Source organism: Salmo salar, chromosome 13 (assembly GCF_965601325.2).
Source record: "Salmo salar chromosome 13, fSalSal1, whole genome shotgun sequence".
NCBI lineage: Eukaryota > Metazoa > Chordata > Actinopteri > Salmoniformes > Salmonidae > Salmo > Salmo salar.
In genome coordinates, this window is record NC_138303.1 from 57245954 (window position 1) to 57266526 (window position 20573).

Genomic DNA, 20573 nt, shown 5'->3' on the forward strand with positions numbered 1-20573 from the left:
TTGTGTATAAAGGGTGTGACCATTGAGGAAGATGAGGAAGTTAAACTCCTAGCTACAGTTGAAGTTGGAAGTTTACATACACCTTAGCCAAATACATTTAAACTCAGTTTTTCACAATCCCTGACATTTAATCCAAGTAAAAATTCCCTGTCTTAGGTCAGTTAGGATCACCACTTTATTTTAAGAATGTGAAATGTCAGAATAATAGTAGAGAGAATGATTTATTTCAGCTTTTATTTCTTTCATCACATTCACAGTGGGTTAGAAGTTTACATACACTCAATTAGTATTTGGTAGAATTGCCTTTAAATTGTTTAACTTGGGTCAAATGTTTCGGGTAGCCTTCTACAAGCTTCCCACAATAAATTGGGTGAATTTTGGCCCATTCCTCCTGACAGAGCTGGTGTAACTGAGTCAGGTTTGTAGGCCTCCTTGCTTGCACACGCTTTTTCAGTTCTGCCTACAAATGGTCTATAGGATTGAGGTCAAGGCTTTGTGATGGCCACTCCAACACCTTGAATTTGTTGTCCTTAAGCCATTTTGCCACAACTTTGGAAGTATGCTTCGGGTCATTGTCCATTTGGAAGACCCATTTGCGACCAAGCTTTAACGTCCTGATTGATGTCGAGATGTTGCTTCAATATATCCACATAATTTTCCTCCCTCATGATGCCATCTATTTTGTGAAGAGCACCAGTCCCTCCTGCAGCAAAGCACCCCCACAACATGATGCTGCCACCCCGTGCTTCACGGTTGGGATGGTGTTCTTCGGCTTGCAAGCCTCCCCCTTTTTCATCCAAACATAACGATGGTCACTATGGCCAAACAGTTCCATTTTTGTTTCATCAGACCAGAGGACATTTCTCCAAAAAGTACGATCTTTGTCCCCATGTGCAGTTGCAAACCGTCCTTGCTGAGCGGCCTTTCAGGTTATGTTGATATAGAACTTGTTTTACTGTGGATATAGATACTTTTGTACCTGTTTCCTCCAGCATCTCCACAAGGTCCTTTGCTGTTGTTCTGGGATTTAATTGCACTTTTCACACCAAAGTAGTTCATCTCTAGGAGACAGAACGCGTCTCCTTCCTGAGCGGTATGACGGCTGCGTGCTCCCATGGTGTTTAGACTGGTGTACTATTGTTTGTACAGATGAACGTGGTACCTTCAGGCGTTTGGAAATTGCTCCCAATGATGAACCAGACTTGTGGAGGTCTACCATTTTGAGGTCTGAGGTCTTGGTTGATTTCTTTTGATTTTCCCATGATGTTAAGCAAAGAGGCACTGAGTTTGAAGGTAGGCTAGAAATACATCCACAGGTACACCTCCAATTGACTCAAATGATGTCAATTAGCCTATCAGAAGCTTCTAAAGCCATGACATCATTTTCTGGAATTTTCCAAGCTGTTTAAAGGCACAGTCAACTTAGTGTATGTAAACTTCCGACCTACTGGAATTGTGATACAGTGAATTATAAGTGAAATAATCTGTCTGTAAACAATTGTTGGGAAAATGACTTGTGCCATGCACAAAGTAGATGTCCTAACCGACTTGCCAAAACTATAGTTTGTTTACAAGAAATTTGTGGTGGTTGAAAAACGAGTTTTAATGACTCCAACCTAAGTGTATGTAAACTTCCGACTGTATAACATTGAAAGGTCAATTATTATGGTCAAGTCATATCGACAAAGTTCTTGTGAGATGGGGAGGGGTATGTTATAAAAAGATGTTCTGCGTTTTTGAAACAAAAACCACCTGTACTAGTTGTTCAGGCTCTGGCCTTGTCCTATCTTGATTACTGTCCGGTAATATGGTCAGGTGCAGCAAAGCATTGACCCCCCCCCCCCCCCCCCCAAGCTACGTACAATGAACACAACTGCATTTTATCGATGCTATTTGAATGCACAGACATACTGTGACAAGATCTTGAGGCCCGTTATCGCGTCATTCATCTGCCGCCATCACCTCATGTTTCAGCATGGTAATGCACGGCCCCATGTTGCAAGGATCTGTACACAATTCCTGGAAGCCGAAAATGTTTCTGTTCTTCCATGGTCTGCATACTCACCAGACATGTCACCCATTGAGCATGTTTGGGATGCTCTGGGTTGATGTGTATGACAGCGTGTTCCAGTTCCCGCCAATATCCAGCAACTTCGCACAGGCATTGAAGAGGAGTGGGACAACATTCCACAGGCCTCAATCAACATTCTGATCAACTCTACGTGTCACGCTGCATGAGGCAAATGGTGGTCACACCAGATACTGACTGCTTTTCTGATCCACGCCCCTAACCTTTTTTTTAAGGTAACTGTGACTAAAAAAACATGAGCTGGCGCACACCCAGAAAAAATATTTTGTGTGGAGGTGCTGACTAACGGCGAATAAACTATAAACAATAAAAAATAAAGAGAGTTGCACACTCCATATATAAACTCCCAGTCATTTATTGGGTATATCACCAACGTTTCGGCATCACTGTGCCGTCTTCAGGGTAATGTCATGAATACTTGAAACAGGTTATGTTGACAAACAGTGCAATTAGTGCAACCAATGACAATAGTGAGGGGTGTGTCATAATGATTAAGTTACTTGTGAATGAATTGAGTGAAAATGTTTAAAAAAACAATGGTTTATGGCATATTAAATATACTAGGCTATTGTTATCACATACAAACATAATTGAATATTGTACATAATATTAGCATCAACAGACATTGTTTAATTCAATTTCACATATCTAATTGTTTCCCATTTCATTAATATTTGTTACATGTAATCTTTTGGTTCAACCTTAATGCATAATAAGCATCAATAAGAGGGGGAACATATTAGGTGTACGCAAATAAGCTGTTGAAAGGATATATCAATTTATAAGACTTGTTCTTAAAAGAGAGAATTGTTCACAAGGGCCTGAGATCAAACTCAATATTCAGACCACTAGGGGTCAATGTTTTTAGACAGGATATCCAGTAAGCCTCCCTTTGTAGTAGTAGGATCTCAATGTTACTTACTCTCCTTGGTAGAGTAACATGCTCCCAACGCCTGTGTATTTGAGGGAGGAGGTTGGATGGTTAGCTTCAACAAAGTGAGCTGCTACTGGATAGTCAATGTTCAAACACCTGATTGTGTTCAGCTATGCGTTGTTTTAATTGTATTTTTGTTTGTTCTACGTCGGCTTTTCCACATGAGGAGGTGATGAGATAGATTACTCCCTTGGTCTTGCGTGAGATGATACCCCTAACAGGGATTTTTCAACCTGTATATGGGTGCCTGAAGAATTATGTTTTTGTAGTGCTATTGCACTGTGCGCATGAGCCACATTTGTAGTTCCCATTTGGAATGGGTGTCAAGTGTGTCTGAGTGGGCTCAGGGGGAATGTCAGATCTCACCAATCTATCTCCATTATTACGACCATGCTTATAGACCACCAGCAGGGATTCCTTGAAGAGGGGTGCTTTTTGTTGTTGTCTGATTGCAGAATATGCCAGTGCTTTTTCAGGATTGCTTTCATTTTCTCCGAACACTTTGTGTACTTGGTGCAAAAGACTGTTGAATTGTTTTTCTTCTTTGGTTGAGTTTTTAGTAATTCCTCTCTTGGTTTTTGAGATATTTTCATCACTGCAGCATCAATTGTTGTGTCCTTGTAGCCTTTCATTTTGAATATATCTGTCTTTTTTTTAGCATTGCTATCAAAGGATCTCTTTTCCAAGCTTAAAAGGATAAACATTCAACATTGGCCATGCTGTCAATCCAGCATGACTTCTGCCGCTTTCAAAACAACTGGAAACTCGGAACTGGGAAATCTTAGACTTCAGTGAGTTCAAGTCAACTGGGAACTTGGGAAAAAATTAGCTCCGACTGGTAAAATATGCTTTTGAACTGTCATCCAACTCAGAATACCAAGTCGGGAACTCGGGCCTCTTTCTAGAGCTCCGACCTGAGGATCACTAACGTCATGATTCAACCTTGTTTTTTTCCGAGTCCCCAGTTGTCTTGAAAGCACCATAAATCCAGAGAATGCCAGACCTTGATTATAAAGTTTGATGACAACATTTGCCCACAAAGGACAGCCGCGCCACCTTCCTGTTCAAGTGAGCACAGCATAACATTGTGAGTCAAAAAGTACATCGTATTCTGCTACATAAATTATGTAATATGCCAGGGAGATATGCATACTGTAGCTAAGAAAGTAATACTAAGTGTATGTTGTGAAGTTAGTTGTTAGTAGCCCATGTGCCTCACCCTAATAATTTGGTCCCCTTTCCCCTCATAATTTAACCTACTGTTCTGACTTAGTGGTGCACATATTGGCTATAGCCTTTTTTAGAGAAATGTCATAATTGAAAAATGTAAGAGCTTTCATTGTCTGCTTATATGCCCTTTATTTAACCCTACGGTTCTGACTTGGTGTACAGGGAAAATACTGTAAGAACGGCCCAGGTACTGAATTCTGTCGCTGTACATTTCAAAAGTGCTGAATAAATAGTTATATTGACTACATCTGTCCTAGCTCGCTCATTAATGTCTTAGTCGAAATTACGGATTGCCTCTTATCTGCTCGTCGTCCCTGGTCTCAGCCATACCTGACAACGGTGCCGGTGTCGAAGAGTCAGTTTCCTGCTACTGTACTCTAACATGACAGCATACCAAGGATCAATTAGCTATTTGATTTAGAATTTTAGGACCCCTTTAGTTATCAAAAACACCCCTACTAAATAGGACCTTCAATTAGAGGCAACGAGGAACAGCTGCCTCCAATTGAAGGTCAACCCAAGGAATTTAAACATAGAAATAGACACACTAGAATAAACATAGAAATATACTAACATAGAACATAAACCAAAAACCCCGAAACACATAAAACAAACACCCCCTGCCACGCCCTGACCAAACTACAATAACAAATAACCCCCTTTACTGGTCAGGACGTGACAGTGATATAAGAAAGATCAGGATTATTATTATTTATTTTTTTACCCATATTTGAACAATAGTTTTTTCATATATAATTCCTTTTTTTTTTTACTGGTTACCTTCAGACGTGTCTAGTGAGGCTTGTGGGCATCTTAGAGGAAAGCGGACATGTACATGCTCGTGAGAGTCTCATCTTTCCATAGAGGGGTCATATTAGTGTGTAGCCCAAACTGCGGACTCTACAGGTAGAAGTTGCCAGATTGGCAGTAGCGACTTCAGACGGTTCCCATAACGCTTGTGGGGGTCGTAAAGACATTTTCGTGAGAAAATCGATTTTCTAGACGTCTCATGGTCTGACAAACTGCTGTAGCTTGGCCAACTCCCACCGCAGATGCGGAAGGCTGCCATTGGCGGATGTGGTGGATTGAGACTCTGCCCATGCAGAAAGAACAGATATCTCTAGCTTGAACAGACGGATTTTCATTGGGATTTTTTTATTATGCTAATTATATTTTCACAGGGGCACGGACATCGACTCTATGGGGTTTTAAAGATATGTGAGGTTTTGGTCATGGAATTACAAGGCACAAGGCAATGTTTCTTACATTTACAAAAGGCCAATCATTTCTCCAAAACTAAATATAAGTGTTGATATTAGTTGGCAGGGTTCTTCACCGACATTATTTTGTTTTGATGTATTTCTAATATCTTTTAATTAAGACTTTTTCTGGTATATGTTTTCTAAGACCGCTTCCCATCTGTTACACCAGAAATCAAAGCAATTACTTATTCCATATTTTTAGGTTGGAAAATAGATCTATGGCAACATTTTCCAAAAATAATAGACTCTTCGCTTTCATTTGACCCCCAATTCGATATGATTCAAGAACTTCACCTGTTGGAGCTTTGCCTTCGCAATTTAAGTAGTCCGAATTCCTCCGGCTGTGTAAAACACCCACTGTTTTTCTCCACAGAACCTCCTGCGGATGAGTGAACAGGAAGTCCAGCAGAGAATTCAAGACAGAGAGAAGGAGCTGAAAGATCTCAAACAAGCTGCAGCATCTCTCATTGACCTACTCTTGCTAGCAGCCTTTTAATAGAATATAGGATAATGTGTGCCTGCTACAACTAGAGGCATCAGTCGTCCCCTTGTCTTTTTCGGAGCCTTCACCTTCATTTCTGTGTCCTAACAGCACTCTGCGCAAGAGTCAGTAGAAGACTGTGAGATTATCTTTACTGAGATGATCCACTCCATTGAGAGGTGTTCTGGGGTGAGGGAGCTGATCAAAGCACGGGAAAAGGCTGGAGTGAGTCGGGCTGAAGGACTCCTGAAGCAGCTGGAGCAGAAGGTCGCTGAGCTGAGGAGGAGAGATGCTGAGCTGCAGCAGCTGGAGCAGAAGGTCGCTGAGCTGAGGAGGAGAGATGCTGAGCTGGAGCAGCTGGAGCAGAAGGTCGCTGAGCTGAGGAGGAGAGATGCTGAGCTGGAGCAGCTGGAGCAGAAGGTCGCTGAGCTGAGGAGGAGAGATGCTGAGCTGGAGCAGCTGGAGCACATACGTAGATGATCACACCCACCTTCTCCTGGTAACTACACTGTACCTGCATTTGTAATACAAATAAAGAGTATCAACAGGAAACTGCACTAACCAATGCATAAACAAATCAACGAATTACCTCAACCCTTTTTTCACCCTGTCTCTGTATTTCTCTCCCACCAAGAATATCCGGTCTCAACCTACCTTCAGACTTACCTTGCGTCAATGTACTGTATACCTGGCTTTTTTTCTACTTTAGAGATGTGAATAAGGCTGTGTCTAAGCTTACAGAGACACTAGAGGACTTTAATGAGGGGAATGGTCCAAAATCTCCACCACAGGTCAGTGAAATACTCTACCAGTAGTGGTCTCTCTATAAAAGTAACTTTAGACTGATTAAAAATATATTTGCTTTGACGAAGCAAAACGGTTTCTCTTTTTAATAAGTAAGAGCACCTATGCATTGAAAGAATATATTGCTGTTGCGTTTTTTGGGGTGGGAGATATCAACACGTTTAATGTATTAGAATATCTAGTTTTGTTTGTGTCTGTAGTGAATGCAGTGGATGTTTTGCTGCCACCGGAGCCCAAGAGAACTCGGCTCTACTCTTCTTTCAGATTCCTGTCGCCTCAATTTGGACCCAAACACAGCGCAAATGAACCTAGCTTTGCCTGAGGATGATAGAAAGGCTACACCAGAAAAGCAGCCATATCCTGAGCATCTAGAGAGATTTCATTATAGCTGGCAGATGCTGTGTAGAGAGGCTCTGTTTGGAGGTTGTGGAGTGGGAAGGGTGTTCTTCCGTCAGTCTCATGTAAAAACATGAACAGATTGGGTGTAGACTCTGATTTGGAGACAATGATCAATCCTGGATTTTAGATTACACTATTCAGGGTTACTGGTTCATGCACAATAATGTGAGGACTTTAGTCCTCCAGAGTAGGGGTGTACCTGGACCACAAGGCTGGGATTCTGTCCTTCTACAGCGTCCCTGACACAATGACCCTCCTCCACAGAGTCCAGGCCACATTCAATGAGCCCCTTTATCTTGGGCTTTGGTTTTACGACAGAACCATTACTAAACTGTCTGATTTGGAGTAGAAGTCCAAAGTCCTATAAGGAAAATATGCGCTGTTACACTGTTATCTTCTTTTTTTGTGATCCAGGGTCAGAACCAGTTTTTCAGTCAATTATAAAATTGCAGGTTCTCCAGCCAGAGTCCTTTTTCTCTCAAAATCTCAAAGTTATTCCGGAAGTAGTTAGTACATTTAGCAATTTGATATTTTGAGATATATGAATGTGTTTTTTGTCTTCCTTTCTCATTTTTAATGACAAAAAAACCTTTGGCTAGCCTGAGAAAACATATTCCAGCACTGCAGGTGGCAGTAGGCCTAAATCACAAAGTTTGGGTTAATGTCTGTAGACAGTACACTCCAGTACTCTTTGTGACAGTGAGTACCTTTTCAGTTTTTCTGCCAATAAACTCACAAAAGTAGAACAAGAAGAAACATAGGTCTACTACTTTAAATGAAATGGAGATTGTCCTAGATAACGCTGTCCATAATGTCACAGAAGCAATCAATGACAAAGGTAGCCCCCCCCCCCCCAAAAAAAAATACAAATACAAATAACTAATGATCACTGGTATTTTGACACCTATATGCTTAGTTTGCTTCTTATGTGCTCTGGCAAAACTTTTACAGAGAACACACATCGACTGTTGATGCACAAGATTGTGCCTCCTGAGCAGACGTCTTGGACACACGGTGGCGACGTTTCATCACTTTTGAAGGTGTAAAATCCTCACACACCAAGACCATCATCTGCAGACTGTACAATAATAGTAAGCCTGTCATAAAGCCAGTCATACGGTAAATGATCCAGAGGCATCCTGTTTTAAAATATATATATATGTTTTCTTCTCTGTAATACTACTGGTCACTTAGCAAACGTATGAAGTGGGCTTTAGCTAGCCCAGATAGGTTTCAGGCTATCAATCAAGTTAGAGTAGCTAGGTTGTCTAACTACCTTGGCTGGCATGCCTGCTGGCAAGGTTGGTAGACTTTACAAAAACAAGCAATAACTAAATGTACTGAATAAGACTCACACTCCTTTCAATCTTTTAACCAGATTTTAGCAGCGATGCAGTGAAGCGAGTTTAGCTTCTTTAAAAAAAAAAAGACCGACCAGTCAGGGGAATAGAGACAGCTCAAAATGTATGCTTAGATACGCAGAAAAATATACATATTTTTTTTTACATAGAATTAAGCATAATGATTATGGCTCTAGTTTGCAGGAAAAAGCTGTTTGAAAAAAGGAAAAATGATCCGACTTACAGGACAAGGGGCCTAGCCCCCCTCCGGACGACCCACCAGCCTTCCTCACATACTTTGTGCCACCTCAGATTTTTGGACTGCATGACACCCCTGAAACGTTCTACAAGTATTCCTCTAAATTCAGTATATTGTCCCTTTTTAATGTTTAGCCAGTAGCCTAGGCCAACTCCTGCATGAACTTTACAATGAAACACAGAAACTGGATGTTGGTGACAACTTAATTGGGGAGAACGGGCTTGTGGTAATGACTGGAGCAGAATCAGTGGAATGGTATCAAATACATCAAACACATTTTCCCACTAATTGGCATTTTGACGAATCAGATCAGCTCTTTTGCCAATAATTTGGCAAAAGATCAGAATTGGGCTGCCTGTGTAAACGCAGCCACATAGGCCTCTAGTCAAGAGGCCTATTATTTTCCTCCATTGCCAATGTTCCATCCAAGACACAAGGCCTATTGACCACGGGAGGGAGTCGCTGTTGCATCCTAACTTCCTGATGCCACCAGTGTATGAATGGAATCAGCAATTTACAGAGGAAACACAGTGCTGAGTATAGCCTACCTCCACACAAGCATTATCGACTCATGTAGGCTGTGTAGCCTATCTTAAGCACCCACAAAACAACCTTGTTTAAATTGCTGCATTCTAGTATCGTTTTCTGGTATAGTAAAGTAGCCTAATGTGTTTTGATGGCTAGCTTATTGTGAAACGTAGGCCTATCAGAACAAGAAATCAAAATATATGTGATCATTGAGTTGACAATCAATTCTGTTTCATTGAATTATATATTTTTTTCCAATAGTTTAGGCATTTTATTCTGACGAAAGACTAAATGTATATGTATTCATCTTACTAATATACCTAATATATTATGATACAGTAAGGCTAAGAAACAGATTATTATTGGGCCATTTACGTTTAATTGTTTAATTAGATTGGGCATGTATTTTTTAAAGGATCCATCTCTTATGGGAAAACTTGGTGGGGAAAGGGGGATAAAAATATTCGTGGCTCAGGTATGTGTCAGTCACAGAGAAGAGAAACTGTTAAATTTACATTTTCTCTCTATAGGCTCAGGTATGTCAGACAGTCACAGATACGAGAAACTGTTAAATTGACATTTCTCTCTATAGACTATAAAATACCCCAGCGCTACAATCAGCAACACTCTGTGGGTGCGCGCGCACGCGCTCCAACTCATTTCCTCAAATCTACGTCGATGTGCTGAAATATAACATTACATTGACAACTTTTAATTTACCAACATCTCCCACATTTCTTTCGCGAGATAGGCTTCTTATACATACTAATCTTTTTCACTGCGCGTTACATTGTCCACTGTGACCAGCCTCACCTCAAACTTGTTTCCTTACAATTTATTTCAGCCCTTAACAGGAGACTCATAATCATACCTAGGCTATATATTAGCGCAACAAGGTCAAAAAGTGTAATGGATAGCGACAGGGAAAATGTGCAAAATTGAAAAGGAAAAATGTATCTTTCAATTGTTCACTGTATTCATTGTTTTTTTTTTTTAATTAAAGGCCTAAACCATAATTCACGAAATAATGAATCAATCTCTCTACAAAGGAGTCACATAGTCTATTTTACCCTATTGACTTATCGCCAGCAAAGCCGAGGAATCGGGTAACAATTATGCTTCATTGTTATTTTGAGCTAATTATTGTTATTGTCACTTTTGTTTGTGCCTCAGCGCTTCTTTAAAGTGAGCATAAATACAGTTCCATTTAAACTGGAACTGTGAATCTGTTATGTTTCATAACATATGGCTTCCATAAATTAGTCTAAACAATTGTCTAAATAAAATGGTGGTAAAGACGCAGGGTATTTTCTGCTGAAGTCCTGAGACCAACATTGCAATCAAATGTTCTCATGACAAAAAAAATATCTTCTACACCATGTCTTGATACTGCTGCTGCTAATCGCATTTTTGAATGAATCTCAAGACTGTTAAGTTGATAGTGTATGGGCCTACCACATACAGTCTATCACGCAGTCACACATGCGCTTTTGCTGCATGATAAGGACCTTCAGAAAGTCAGCGTTCGTTTGTCTAAAGAAAATATTTATTGTATGAGTTGAACGCATGGACATATGTCTACATCATGATAAATGATGTTTCTAAATGAAATTAAAACAGTTATATGTTGTTCCGCATTCCTATATTGGAGTGGGATATAGTCAAGTGTGTAAAATGGTGTAAGCTAGTGTGTATGCATGTATAACAATATGGACTCGTGTCATCTGTGCAAACTCTTAGAATTGTGTTAGTGTTAGTAGGCTAGGTTAAATGTTTTAAGATTGGCTCTGGGGTTGACGTCTAACGTGTAATACTTTTCACTAGCCGACATTAATAGTTTAATCGAGACAAAGATTCCGGTGTGCTCACACGCGTCTCCACTCCACTCTCCACTGTGGTCACTATGAAAGCCTCTATGCGTAAAATAGCGCATGATACCCATGGGCACCAAAAGTCCGATAATTCTATATTGAACAAAGTAGAAAAAACTTAATGTAGTATTTCCCCATAATAAGAAACGTATCAAGACCCGCGCAGAAATGTCTCCCTGGTGGCTACACAGTCAGACATGTTCTGAAGACATATCGGAACGAATTTGAATTTTCTCGCTATACGCTTCACTTCATGTGACCAAATTTTCGGCACGGAGTCATCTTTAGCCAAGTGTCTCCGAAAGCTCCTTTTGGGTACTCTCTTAGCTGTGAGAGCGCGACGGTAAGGTGCGGTGGAGGTAAGGGAAGGGGCGGCCTTTAATGAGGCGATAGGAGCTGGGGTTGGGCGGATCTGACACTGGGCTCGTCTTTGTTTGGGGCGGCCCGCCTCTAACAGTCACTCCCTCTTCCCTCTGGGGTTGGTGTGCTTGTGTTTAGTTCTCAGAGATAGTCAAATAGGATTCCTTTGGGAAGGGACACAAATCACTCCCATTTTAACAAGAGGAACAACACGGGATCTGCAGCCACAAGGGTCCTCCTCTTCTTGATTTCCAATTTCTTATTCATTTCCATTTGACAGGGAATATCTCTGCAAAAGGAAAACAAGAGAGAGAAAAGGAAGAAAACAAACTTGTCAGGGGTTGATGCCATTTGATCTAGCACAATCTGAAAGGTCTAGTTGATCCCATTCTCTAGTTGATACCAGAGCACATAGAGCAAGTCTCTTTAATACGGGGGGATATCGTCAAAACCTCAAGTGAGATTCTGTTAATTTACACTGTCTTGCGTTTCGCTCGTTTGTCTTTTTATCACTGTTTGAAGTGCTTTTCGTCTCTGATACACCTGGATTTCGATAAGTCGTCTTTGGACTCTTCGTGTTTTTCGCTTGGTTTGAAGTAAACAGACAGACTGTCACTGGCATCAACGCGGACCCAGTACTAGCTCGCGCCCACGTTGTTACCCTCTTTTACCTGTGATTAGAGAAAACACATTTTGGGACACTCAAACGGAGAGAGGGAGCGCGATTTTTTCATGTTTGGGATTCAGGAGAGCATCCAGAGGAGTGGGAGTAGTTTGAAAGAGGAACCCATCGGATCCGGTATGAACGCAGTTCGGACATGGATGCAGGGAGCCGGGGTGTTGGATGCGAACACCGCCGCTCAAAGGTAAGAAGCCGGAGACAGCATCTTCCTCACGGCGCGAGGACTCTACCAGCGCACGGATGGTCCATGGTCCACACTGTTTTGGAAAGCTATATATTTTCAAGGGACCCATTTATTTTTTTGTCTCTACATTTGCAGTTTAGCTTACGATCGAAGAAATGTTGAAGTTTTCTTCCCCCGCAGAATCGATCCCCTCACCATGGACGTAGAATTGACAGTTTAGCATAATGGATGATTTCTATACTCTACTGTTAATTGGACATAGTCTACAACAACCCGTAATGGCTTAGTTTAGTTACAGAACAGTTCAAATAAGAAGTGATCATATTTAGAATATAATAGGCTAACTATAGTATGATGATAATAAAACATGGTAATAAATTGGCCATGCATTGAAATATGTGTATTGGTCTCGAGTAGGCTATCAATTAATTGCTAGAAGATCCAAAAGCCTAGAATACGTAACAGGCATATCAACCACACATCACCGTTTAATAGCCCACTTCTATAGGATACATTCATTTTCCAAATTAGGCTATTTGTTTAAAATTAGCCCGGTAGGGCAATATATAATAGAATATCAAAAGGTTCGCTTCGCAGATATGAAAAGGACTTGTTGTTTGTAAACGAGCAATACACACGTTTAAATCTAAGGCTAAGAAGTTTGACTCTTAAACACGGTAACTATTATTTCCGTACGTTTAAGTCTGCTGATTCCCTAACATGACTACCCCTTGCATGTCTATCCACAGTGGAGTGGGTCTTGCCCGGGCGCACTTTGAGAAGCAACCGCCATCAAATCTTCGGAAATCCAATTTCTTTCACTTCGTTTTGGCTCTATATGACAGACAAGGACAGCCAGTGGAAATCGAAAGGACCTCTTTCCTCGGTTTTGTCGAGAAGGAAAAGGTGAGTGATATTTTAAATATTTTATCAGCTTCTCGAACACACTAAATTGTCCCACATCCACATTTTGACAATAATATAGGCCTATAATAAGTCTACCACGTAGATGTATCAGATGGTTCTAATTTCAAATTAAAAACCCATTCAACCTATCCATAAACCTGTGTATTTATTTTGCGAAGCTTTATAAACATTCCCACATGTTAATATAATTGTAGGCTATAATAGGCAAATAGTAGCTGAATAAAATTGTATCCAAATAATAATAACATACCTAATAATACTAGCTACGATAATATTAATACTAAGAATAATACTAATACTAATATATTTGGATAATAATATTTGTATTTTGAAGTTGACAAGTTATAGCCTATAATTTCTGTTTTATCTAGAGGTTTACTTGTTTAAAATAATATAAAGTACCCTATTTAATGAAATTAAACTCAATGTGTTTTTCTCCTTACAAAATGTCAATATTAAGTACTACTGCTTAATGTTTTGGGGGGCAATGGGTTTTGTATATTTCAGTAAATAATAATAAGGCTCAAATAAATAAAACCACTTGTTCCATAAATTATCCATGTAATTTCCAATAAACCCACCATGTATTTATCTAGTAGCACCAGGCCTACATTAAGTAATTACTTCAATATCTTTATTAGATTTTGCTCCCTTTCAGCCATGAAAACAGAGGCAAATTTCTATACAGTTCTATATACAGTTCAATTAAGTAATTGTTGAAGCATTAAAAATGCATGTGTAGAATAATTATGCTAGATTTTACCAATGCAAAATTTTACCGAGTTTTATATTCAATGTACGAGCCTATTTCTGATATCGCAGTCTAATTTCAACACAAGCCAACCAATGTCCATCTTATCGGATCTGAATCAAATGAGTTAAATCACTTTAAATCTGTTCATTTACAGGAATCCACTGGAGAAAAGACCAACAATGGTATACACTACAGACTGCAACTTCTCTACAGTAATGGTAAGTGTAAAACATAGGTCAACTCTCCTCTAGGCAATGTTATGCTTATGTTCTGAGTCGCAGGAAGCGGACACATAGGCTACCACAAACACGATTTGCATTGAATTCTACAGAAATAACAACACCAGGTGCAATTTAGTGTCGCCTTTTCATTGAGGTCATATTTGCGTTTATTTGAGATCACGTCATGCACTTTATCAGGCTAATCAAAAGTTTCATTTTGGATATATTTTTTTAATCATTACTATATTGGCTGCTCCTAAAGAAATATGTAGCCTATACTGTCAGTGAAAGAAAGTAAAACATTTGATATAATAATACTAGCCCGGTGAAGGAGTAGCCTAATTAAACTCTATGGCTTTCTGAATTTCATGTCCTGAATTGTCTTTTCTTTAACAATTATCATAGTTAAATATTTCCGGATATAAGCAGTCTTGCGCTTGTTATTTCTTATACCCGTGAGCATGTATTGTAGCCTATAGTGTACGTTGTCCATAATGGCCCTGCTTGGTTAGTTCATCTTTTGACCCCTGTTAGCAGCTATTCCTCTCACTGTAAAAAAGCGAACCGTTTTTAGGTCCCGGTCTAGCTATTCTGTTTCTATGTATGCAATGTGTTATTGGTTTTATGTACTATGCTGTTTACTTGATCAGGTTGAAATGGTCGCGTTGTCATCGTTGCCTTCACATTGCGAGGCTTAACAGTGTGTCGAGCAAAACCGTGAATTTTTTAGATTCATTGATGAATAGGCTATAACCCATTGCACAAGATATAATATATTGTGACTTTATTTATGCCTATTCACTTGTCTCTTTTGGCTTGGAAATAGGCTATATCCATATACGAGTAATTTTTGTATTTTTATTTACCAAATGTTTTTTGTTTGGGAACAACTATTGCATAATCCATCAAAACAATTGTGCCAATACAATTTTGATAATGTTGTGTAAATACAATAACTATATTCACTAACACTGATAATTGCCATGGGAAATACATTTTATTTGCCACTATTGAAACTAAATTGTGACAAAAATATATTTTTGATAAGTTTGGAGACTGAAGTTCAGTCATTTATTTTGTTTTGATCGCACCTTTGGTGACAAATACCTTTATTGACAAAAGTTAATTGCTCAGATTAAAAATACACATTGTAAGTACCAAACACTACACAATAAATGTAGTTAGCATAAAGAGTAAACATAACATTTTCAATGAGGTCGATTTTTTTGTTGCTTCAATGCATAGTTTGCCACTTACAATAGTCATTGTCAGCATCTCTGTAGTGTTTGTGTGTGTCTCAGGCCAGGGTACCTAATTGTATTAAAACCATTTCCACTCATGTCTTTTGTCCTCTCCCTCTCTCCCTCTGTCAGGCATCAGGACAGAGCAGGACTTTTATGTGCGACTCATCGACTCCATGACTAAACAGGTGAGGTTCCATTTCCTTATCCCTCTGCCTAAAAATTAAGAAGTAATATAGAACAATAAAACAAGCGTTTAGGAAGTGAAAGGAAGATAAACAGTATGTTTCTCTACGCCGACCTGGTGCAGGAGGCAGAAGGCAGCAGCCCGTGGAAGACTGTGTGTTCACGCAGCCCTCAGGCCTGTGTCACATTTGGACAGGTCCCCACTCACTTGGTAACACTGACAGCCAGAGTGTCTCCTTGTATTACGCCCCTGACAATGAGGCGGGGACCCATTGAAGTATCTTTTCTGAGCCGCTCTTGCTCTCACTGTAATACTCACTCTGATGATTTGGGTGGGGATGGGGGGGGGGTTACCTGGGTTATTATTCCGATTTTAGTTCATAACAATGTAGAGTCATTTAATTGACATCCAAGTGCAGGAGTTTATTATTTGCAAAGCGGAACTGTTATTTTGATTGACATTTTTTTTTGTGATGGACGTCGTATTCTGACACCCCCAAGAAAGTTACAATTTCGTACACTGAATTCTAATGTTCAGAGATATTATTTACAGGTAGGCCTTCAGCCGGAAGTGTTTGTACCGTTTCTGTTTTCTCTCCTGGATTGTACCCCTATGGATAGTGTGACATGTTCGGTGATTGGCTGGTGTGCTCGTTAGCAGACTCAGGGTAATGGCAGGCCGCTGAGAGGAGAAACAGACCCATGTTACACTCTTTTAATGCTCACTAACGTGCCAGTGCCCAATTGCCACACGCCGCTTGAATCAACGTTGTTTCCACGTCATTTCAATGGGGGGGGGGGGGGGGGGGGCTGAGGGTTGGTTGAGAGGACTAACACATTTTTTCTCTTTCTGTCCACACTTGCACTTTTGTTTACCTCTGTCGAGGAGACGAATGGAGAGTTTGAGGAACAGACTCACATAAATCGGTTGAGCTGCTGTTGATGGAAGACCAAAACGATTTTGATGTAGGAACCGGATTATTTTGTCTTCGTATTATCAGCGTTGCAGCGTCTCTAATTTCTAGGTCATATTTCTGTGTTAGTCAGTGATTGTTAGACGTATGACTAGCGTGGCGAGGCCCATTTCCTGGCGCACGTGTGTCTTCGATGCCTCGGGATGAGTCAGATGACTTAAGGATCAGGTTTGTTTTAGCTCTGGGCGTCTCTTGAGTTTTCTGTCAGGAATGTGAGTGGAGCCGGAGCACAGGTCTCAGAGCCGTCGCTAGGGCCTCACAGCTACTGTGGTCGCTACCAGAGGTGGAGTCGATATACTGTAGTACGGAGGCTAGATAATAAGTAGGGCAAGACGGGTTTCTTTTTTTCGGACCAGGAAAAACTCTTGTGCTGTAGTTGTAGCCTATATCAGGGCAAGGAGTTTTTCCTGGCTGTGTCATCTGCTCAGGGAAAAAACGTGCGGCTCAAATAATAAGGTTTAACAGAGAGACTGCTGTAGCCAGTGTGATGATGACATGGGGGGGGGGGGGGGGGGCGGTGGGAAAGGAGCACTAACTAACAGGTGGTCCAGCCAAAACATTGTTGCGGTTGGGTAGGATAAGGGATAAGGTCACCATGATCAGCTCCATAGCCCCATGCACTTTCTCTTCAGTGAGTCTGTCTGTCTGTCTGTCACAGCTGTGAATCCCAGTGTCTGATCACAGTGCTGCCTGCATGCCACTGTTCTAGCCCCCATGGAAATAAAGGGTAATCACACTAATCCTATAAACCTAACCACAGTGTTTAAGAGTCACTGTGCTGTTGTTACTGTGACCACCACTGCTGCACTGCGCTGCGGCTCTGATGTAACAACCGCTAATGTGTCACTGTGGCTTTATGTCCTACTAGAGATAATCTAACAGGGAAAATGGAGAAGTATTTTAAGGTTTGTGAAGAACTGTATTGACAGCTACCGTGCATATTGAAATCACATTTAGTTAGTACATTCATTTTCATCTCAACCCCCCCAAAAAATTGCTGTTATTAACATAGCAATTATTGTTTTAAACAACTATAAAATCAGCACCACTATCACACATAATTAATAGAGAAAAGATGTGAGGTAGAGTAAAAGGGTGAGAATGAGGTGGATAGAGAGAGAGAGAGAGAGGGAGATACTGTAGATAGATAGAGGGAGAGGTAGGTAGAAGCCCCCTGGGTGTCAGTCAGACAGCTGTATCTGTGATCACCGTCTCCATCTCTGACAGATCTGATTAAGACAGCGCCCAGGCAGGAGGGCCTCTCCTTCTCTCCCCCAACTCCATCTCTCTCTTACTCTCTCTCTCTCTCTCTCCCTCCTCTCTCTTTTTCTCTCTCTTACTCTCTCTCACTACCTCCTCTCTCTTTTTCTCTCTCTTTTTCTCTCTCCCTATCTCTCTCTCTCTAACTATCTCTCTCTCTCTCTCTCTCTCTCTCTCTCTCTCTCTCTCTCTCTCTCTCTCTCTCTCTCTCTCTCTCTCCCTTATCCTGAGTTTTGGCGCCAGAACAGCTGAGCCGGGGGTGGAGTGGAGGTTGTTGCTAGTTTGAGATGGGAACAAAGAAGGAGACAGGCAGGCTGATCGTGGCACCTCTTTAAAAGTAGCTGTGGCAGCGGCCCGGGAAGAAAGGCTGCCATGCTCCTGGTGGCACGCTAACAGATGACGCTAACAGAGTGGGAAGTGCGTTTCCACATATTTATAGCAACTTGTTTACACGCCTTCGATTTCAGCCGTCACATCAAAGCCAATGAGGAAAACAGCAAATGAAAAATGAAAAGTGTACGGCGTGAGATGAAATATGTATTAAAAGGCACATGAACGCTACATGCCTTTTAATGCACCCAGTACATCACTTTGTTCTTAGCACAGGATGCGTCTGAATGTCATGTGTGTTGCGTAGAGGGTGGCGGTGGAGGGACCAAATTTAGTTTTTATGGACGGTTGACTTCAAAGACAGAAAGACATGGTTGAATCACACCTACAGTAAGATGTCATGGGTAGGCCTGCTTCATTTGTGAAAATCCATGATACAAACTGCAGTTGTTCTCCTTTTGCAGCCAGATTTAGTCCTTATTAGAATTGTGGATGTATCCGAAGCTGTGTAAAATATTTAGACACCGAACACTTTAATGATACTAACAATAAACCAGACAAAAGGGCTATTCATCTCTTCTATGAGACATTTCCTGCTGTTGGGAAGCTGTCCGATAGCTTTGGATATTCAGCCTTGTTCAGGATTAGATTGTGGTAGTGACTAGCGGGGGAATGTTCCAGAGGCCCAGGTCTGGAGGTCTGGATTGTATGGGGCTGGTCGACCTGGACACCGTCCCTCACTTAGCAACTCCTGTTTTTAAAACCTGACTGAAAGACGAGCCAAAAAAATACCACTGTGTTATTTATATTTTGTGCTATTGAGTTTGCATCCTCTCCACTGCTGGTGCAGCTCTGTGTAGTTCCTGTTTTGGCAGCCATGTTTCTCAGCACTAATCATTTTGCGTTTAGACATATTTACTGAACATGGTGAAAAAGCAAACTCGCAGAGTGAGAGGGTTTCATTCAAATGTTATGGTTTTTCACCAGCTCTTGGTTTCACCCGACAAAAGGACTTGGGATCTTCAATCTTCATTTTTATTTGCAGAAGAACATAGACATTATTTCATCACTGTATATTTCAACGACTTCATCTGTCATGATATAGGTAATGTTATTCTACTAGAGGACAGGACATTGCACAAGGCCTAGTTGTGCTTAGTAAAGATAGATATAACCTGGATGTTGGGAGCAGTGGACTCCGAGCCTGGAGACATTGATGCATGCAGTGCTGTTTTAGAAGACCTTGGCCCTTATTCTCTCAAAGTGAAACCAAAGGAACAAGTCACTTTCATAGTCATCCTGACTGCCGAGTAGCTGTGTGGAGCAGGCTCGTTTTTCAGTCGCGGTTATGAGGGAACGGATCATTTTAACACCATATCTAAAATTAGCTCAAGATCACAAATATGGATTTGGTTGACTCCTTAAAACTATCCCAACATGCTTTGTGCCCGCACGCAAGGCTGCTGATGGGAGTGTCTTGTGTCTGCCGTGCCGATTCCATGCTGCGACTGTTTTGCCGTAAACGAGAGTTTTGCCGGTGCTGGGACATGATGTTGGGTAATGGGAAGGTGAAAAAAAAAGCTGAGCCATTTTGGAAGGGGTGGAGGCTGGGCCAGATGGTGTGCCACTCTCCAGTCTGGCATCCCAACTGCTCGCACACACCCACACCTCCCCTCCCTACCCCGTTCCCCTGCCTCCATCTTACCGCCCCGACGCCACCGTCACCGCTGTGCACATGGAGCTTTACACGCTAGAGTAGGTAGAATGAGAACCATTACACTCCTACAAGACAGACAGTCACAGAAATACGTGAGCAGCTACCATCCTCTTCACTGTTAACGACAGAGAGAGGGGGAAGCAAAGCCAGTAGAGAGACACCCAGCCGGCGCTTTCAGTATCTGTTCAGTGCTCTGCGCGATGAGTCATGAATATCTAAGCCCTGAGAGAATGAGAGAAGAGAAGGGTGGGGAGGCAACAATGTTCAGGAAAATAACACAACATTCCCGATTCCCACTGCACTCGTAAAGCACCAAGAATCTCAGCCCACTTTCCATAAAACAGTGCCAGGATTCTGTGTAGCATGTTCAAAATGACGTCTTATGCATCCGTGTGTCTGTTTGGTTTAAAAGAGTCACAGTGTGAGCACAAAGGTTTTGTGTGTGCGTTCTGTGCTTAGGGTGAGAGGTCGTAGGCCCTTCCCTGGGTATAGTACCTGCAGCAGGCCTCTTGCAGTGACAGTGACTGGGTCAACATGTGC

The 20573-nt window shown here is 41.2% G+C and overlaps 1 protein-coding gene across 12 annotated transcripts in view; it reads left to right on the forward strand.

Annotated features, from left to right (window-relative positions):
* Positions 1–11649: 11649 nt before the first annotated feature.
* Positions 11650–20573, forward strand: part of LOC106567440 (EBF transcription factor 1) — a 140650-nt gene continuing 131726 nt past the window's right edge. For 6 of the 12 annotated variants that reach the window (XM_014136694.3, XM_014136698.3, XM_014136696.3 and 3 more), the window contains exons 1-4: positions 11651–12423; positions 13173–13329; positions 14259–14322; positions 15699–15754. In XM_014136694.3, the coding sequence (XP_013992169.1) occupies positions 12290–12423; positions 13173–13329; positions 14259–14322; positions 15699–15754 (411 nt within the window). In that variant the 5' untranslated portion in view covers positions 11651–12289. Of the gene's footprint in view, positions 12424–13172; positions 13330–14258; positions 14323–15698; positions 15755–20573 lie in introns of all 12 variants that reach the window. The other 6 variants (XM_014136689.3, XM_014136693.3, XM_014136691.3 and 3 more) reach the window with 2 other exon arrangements.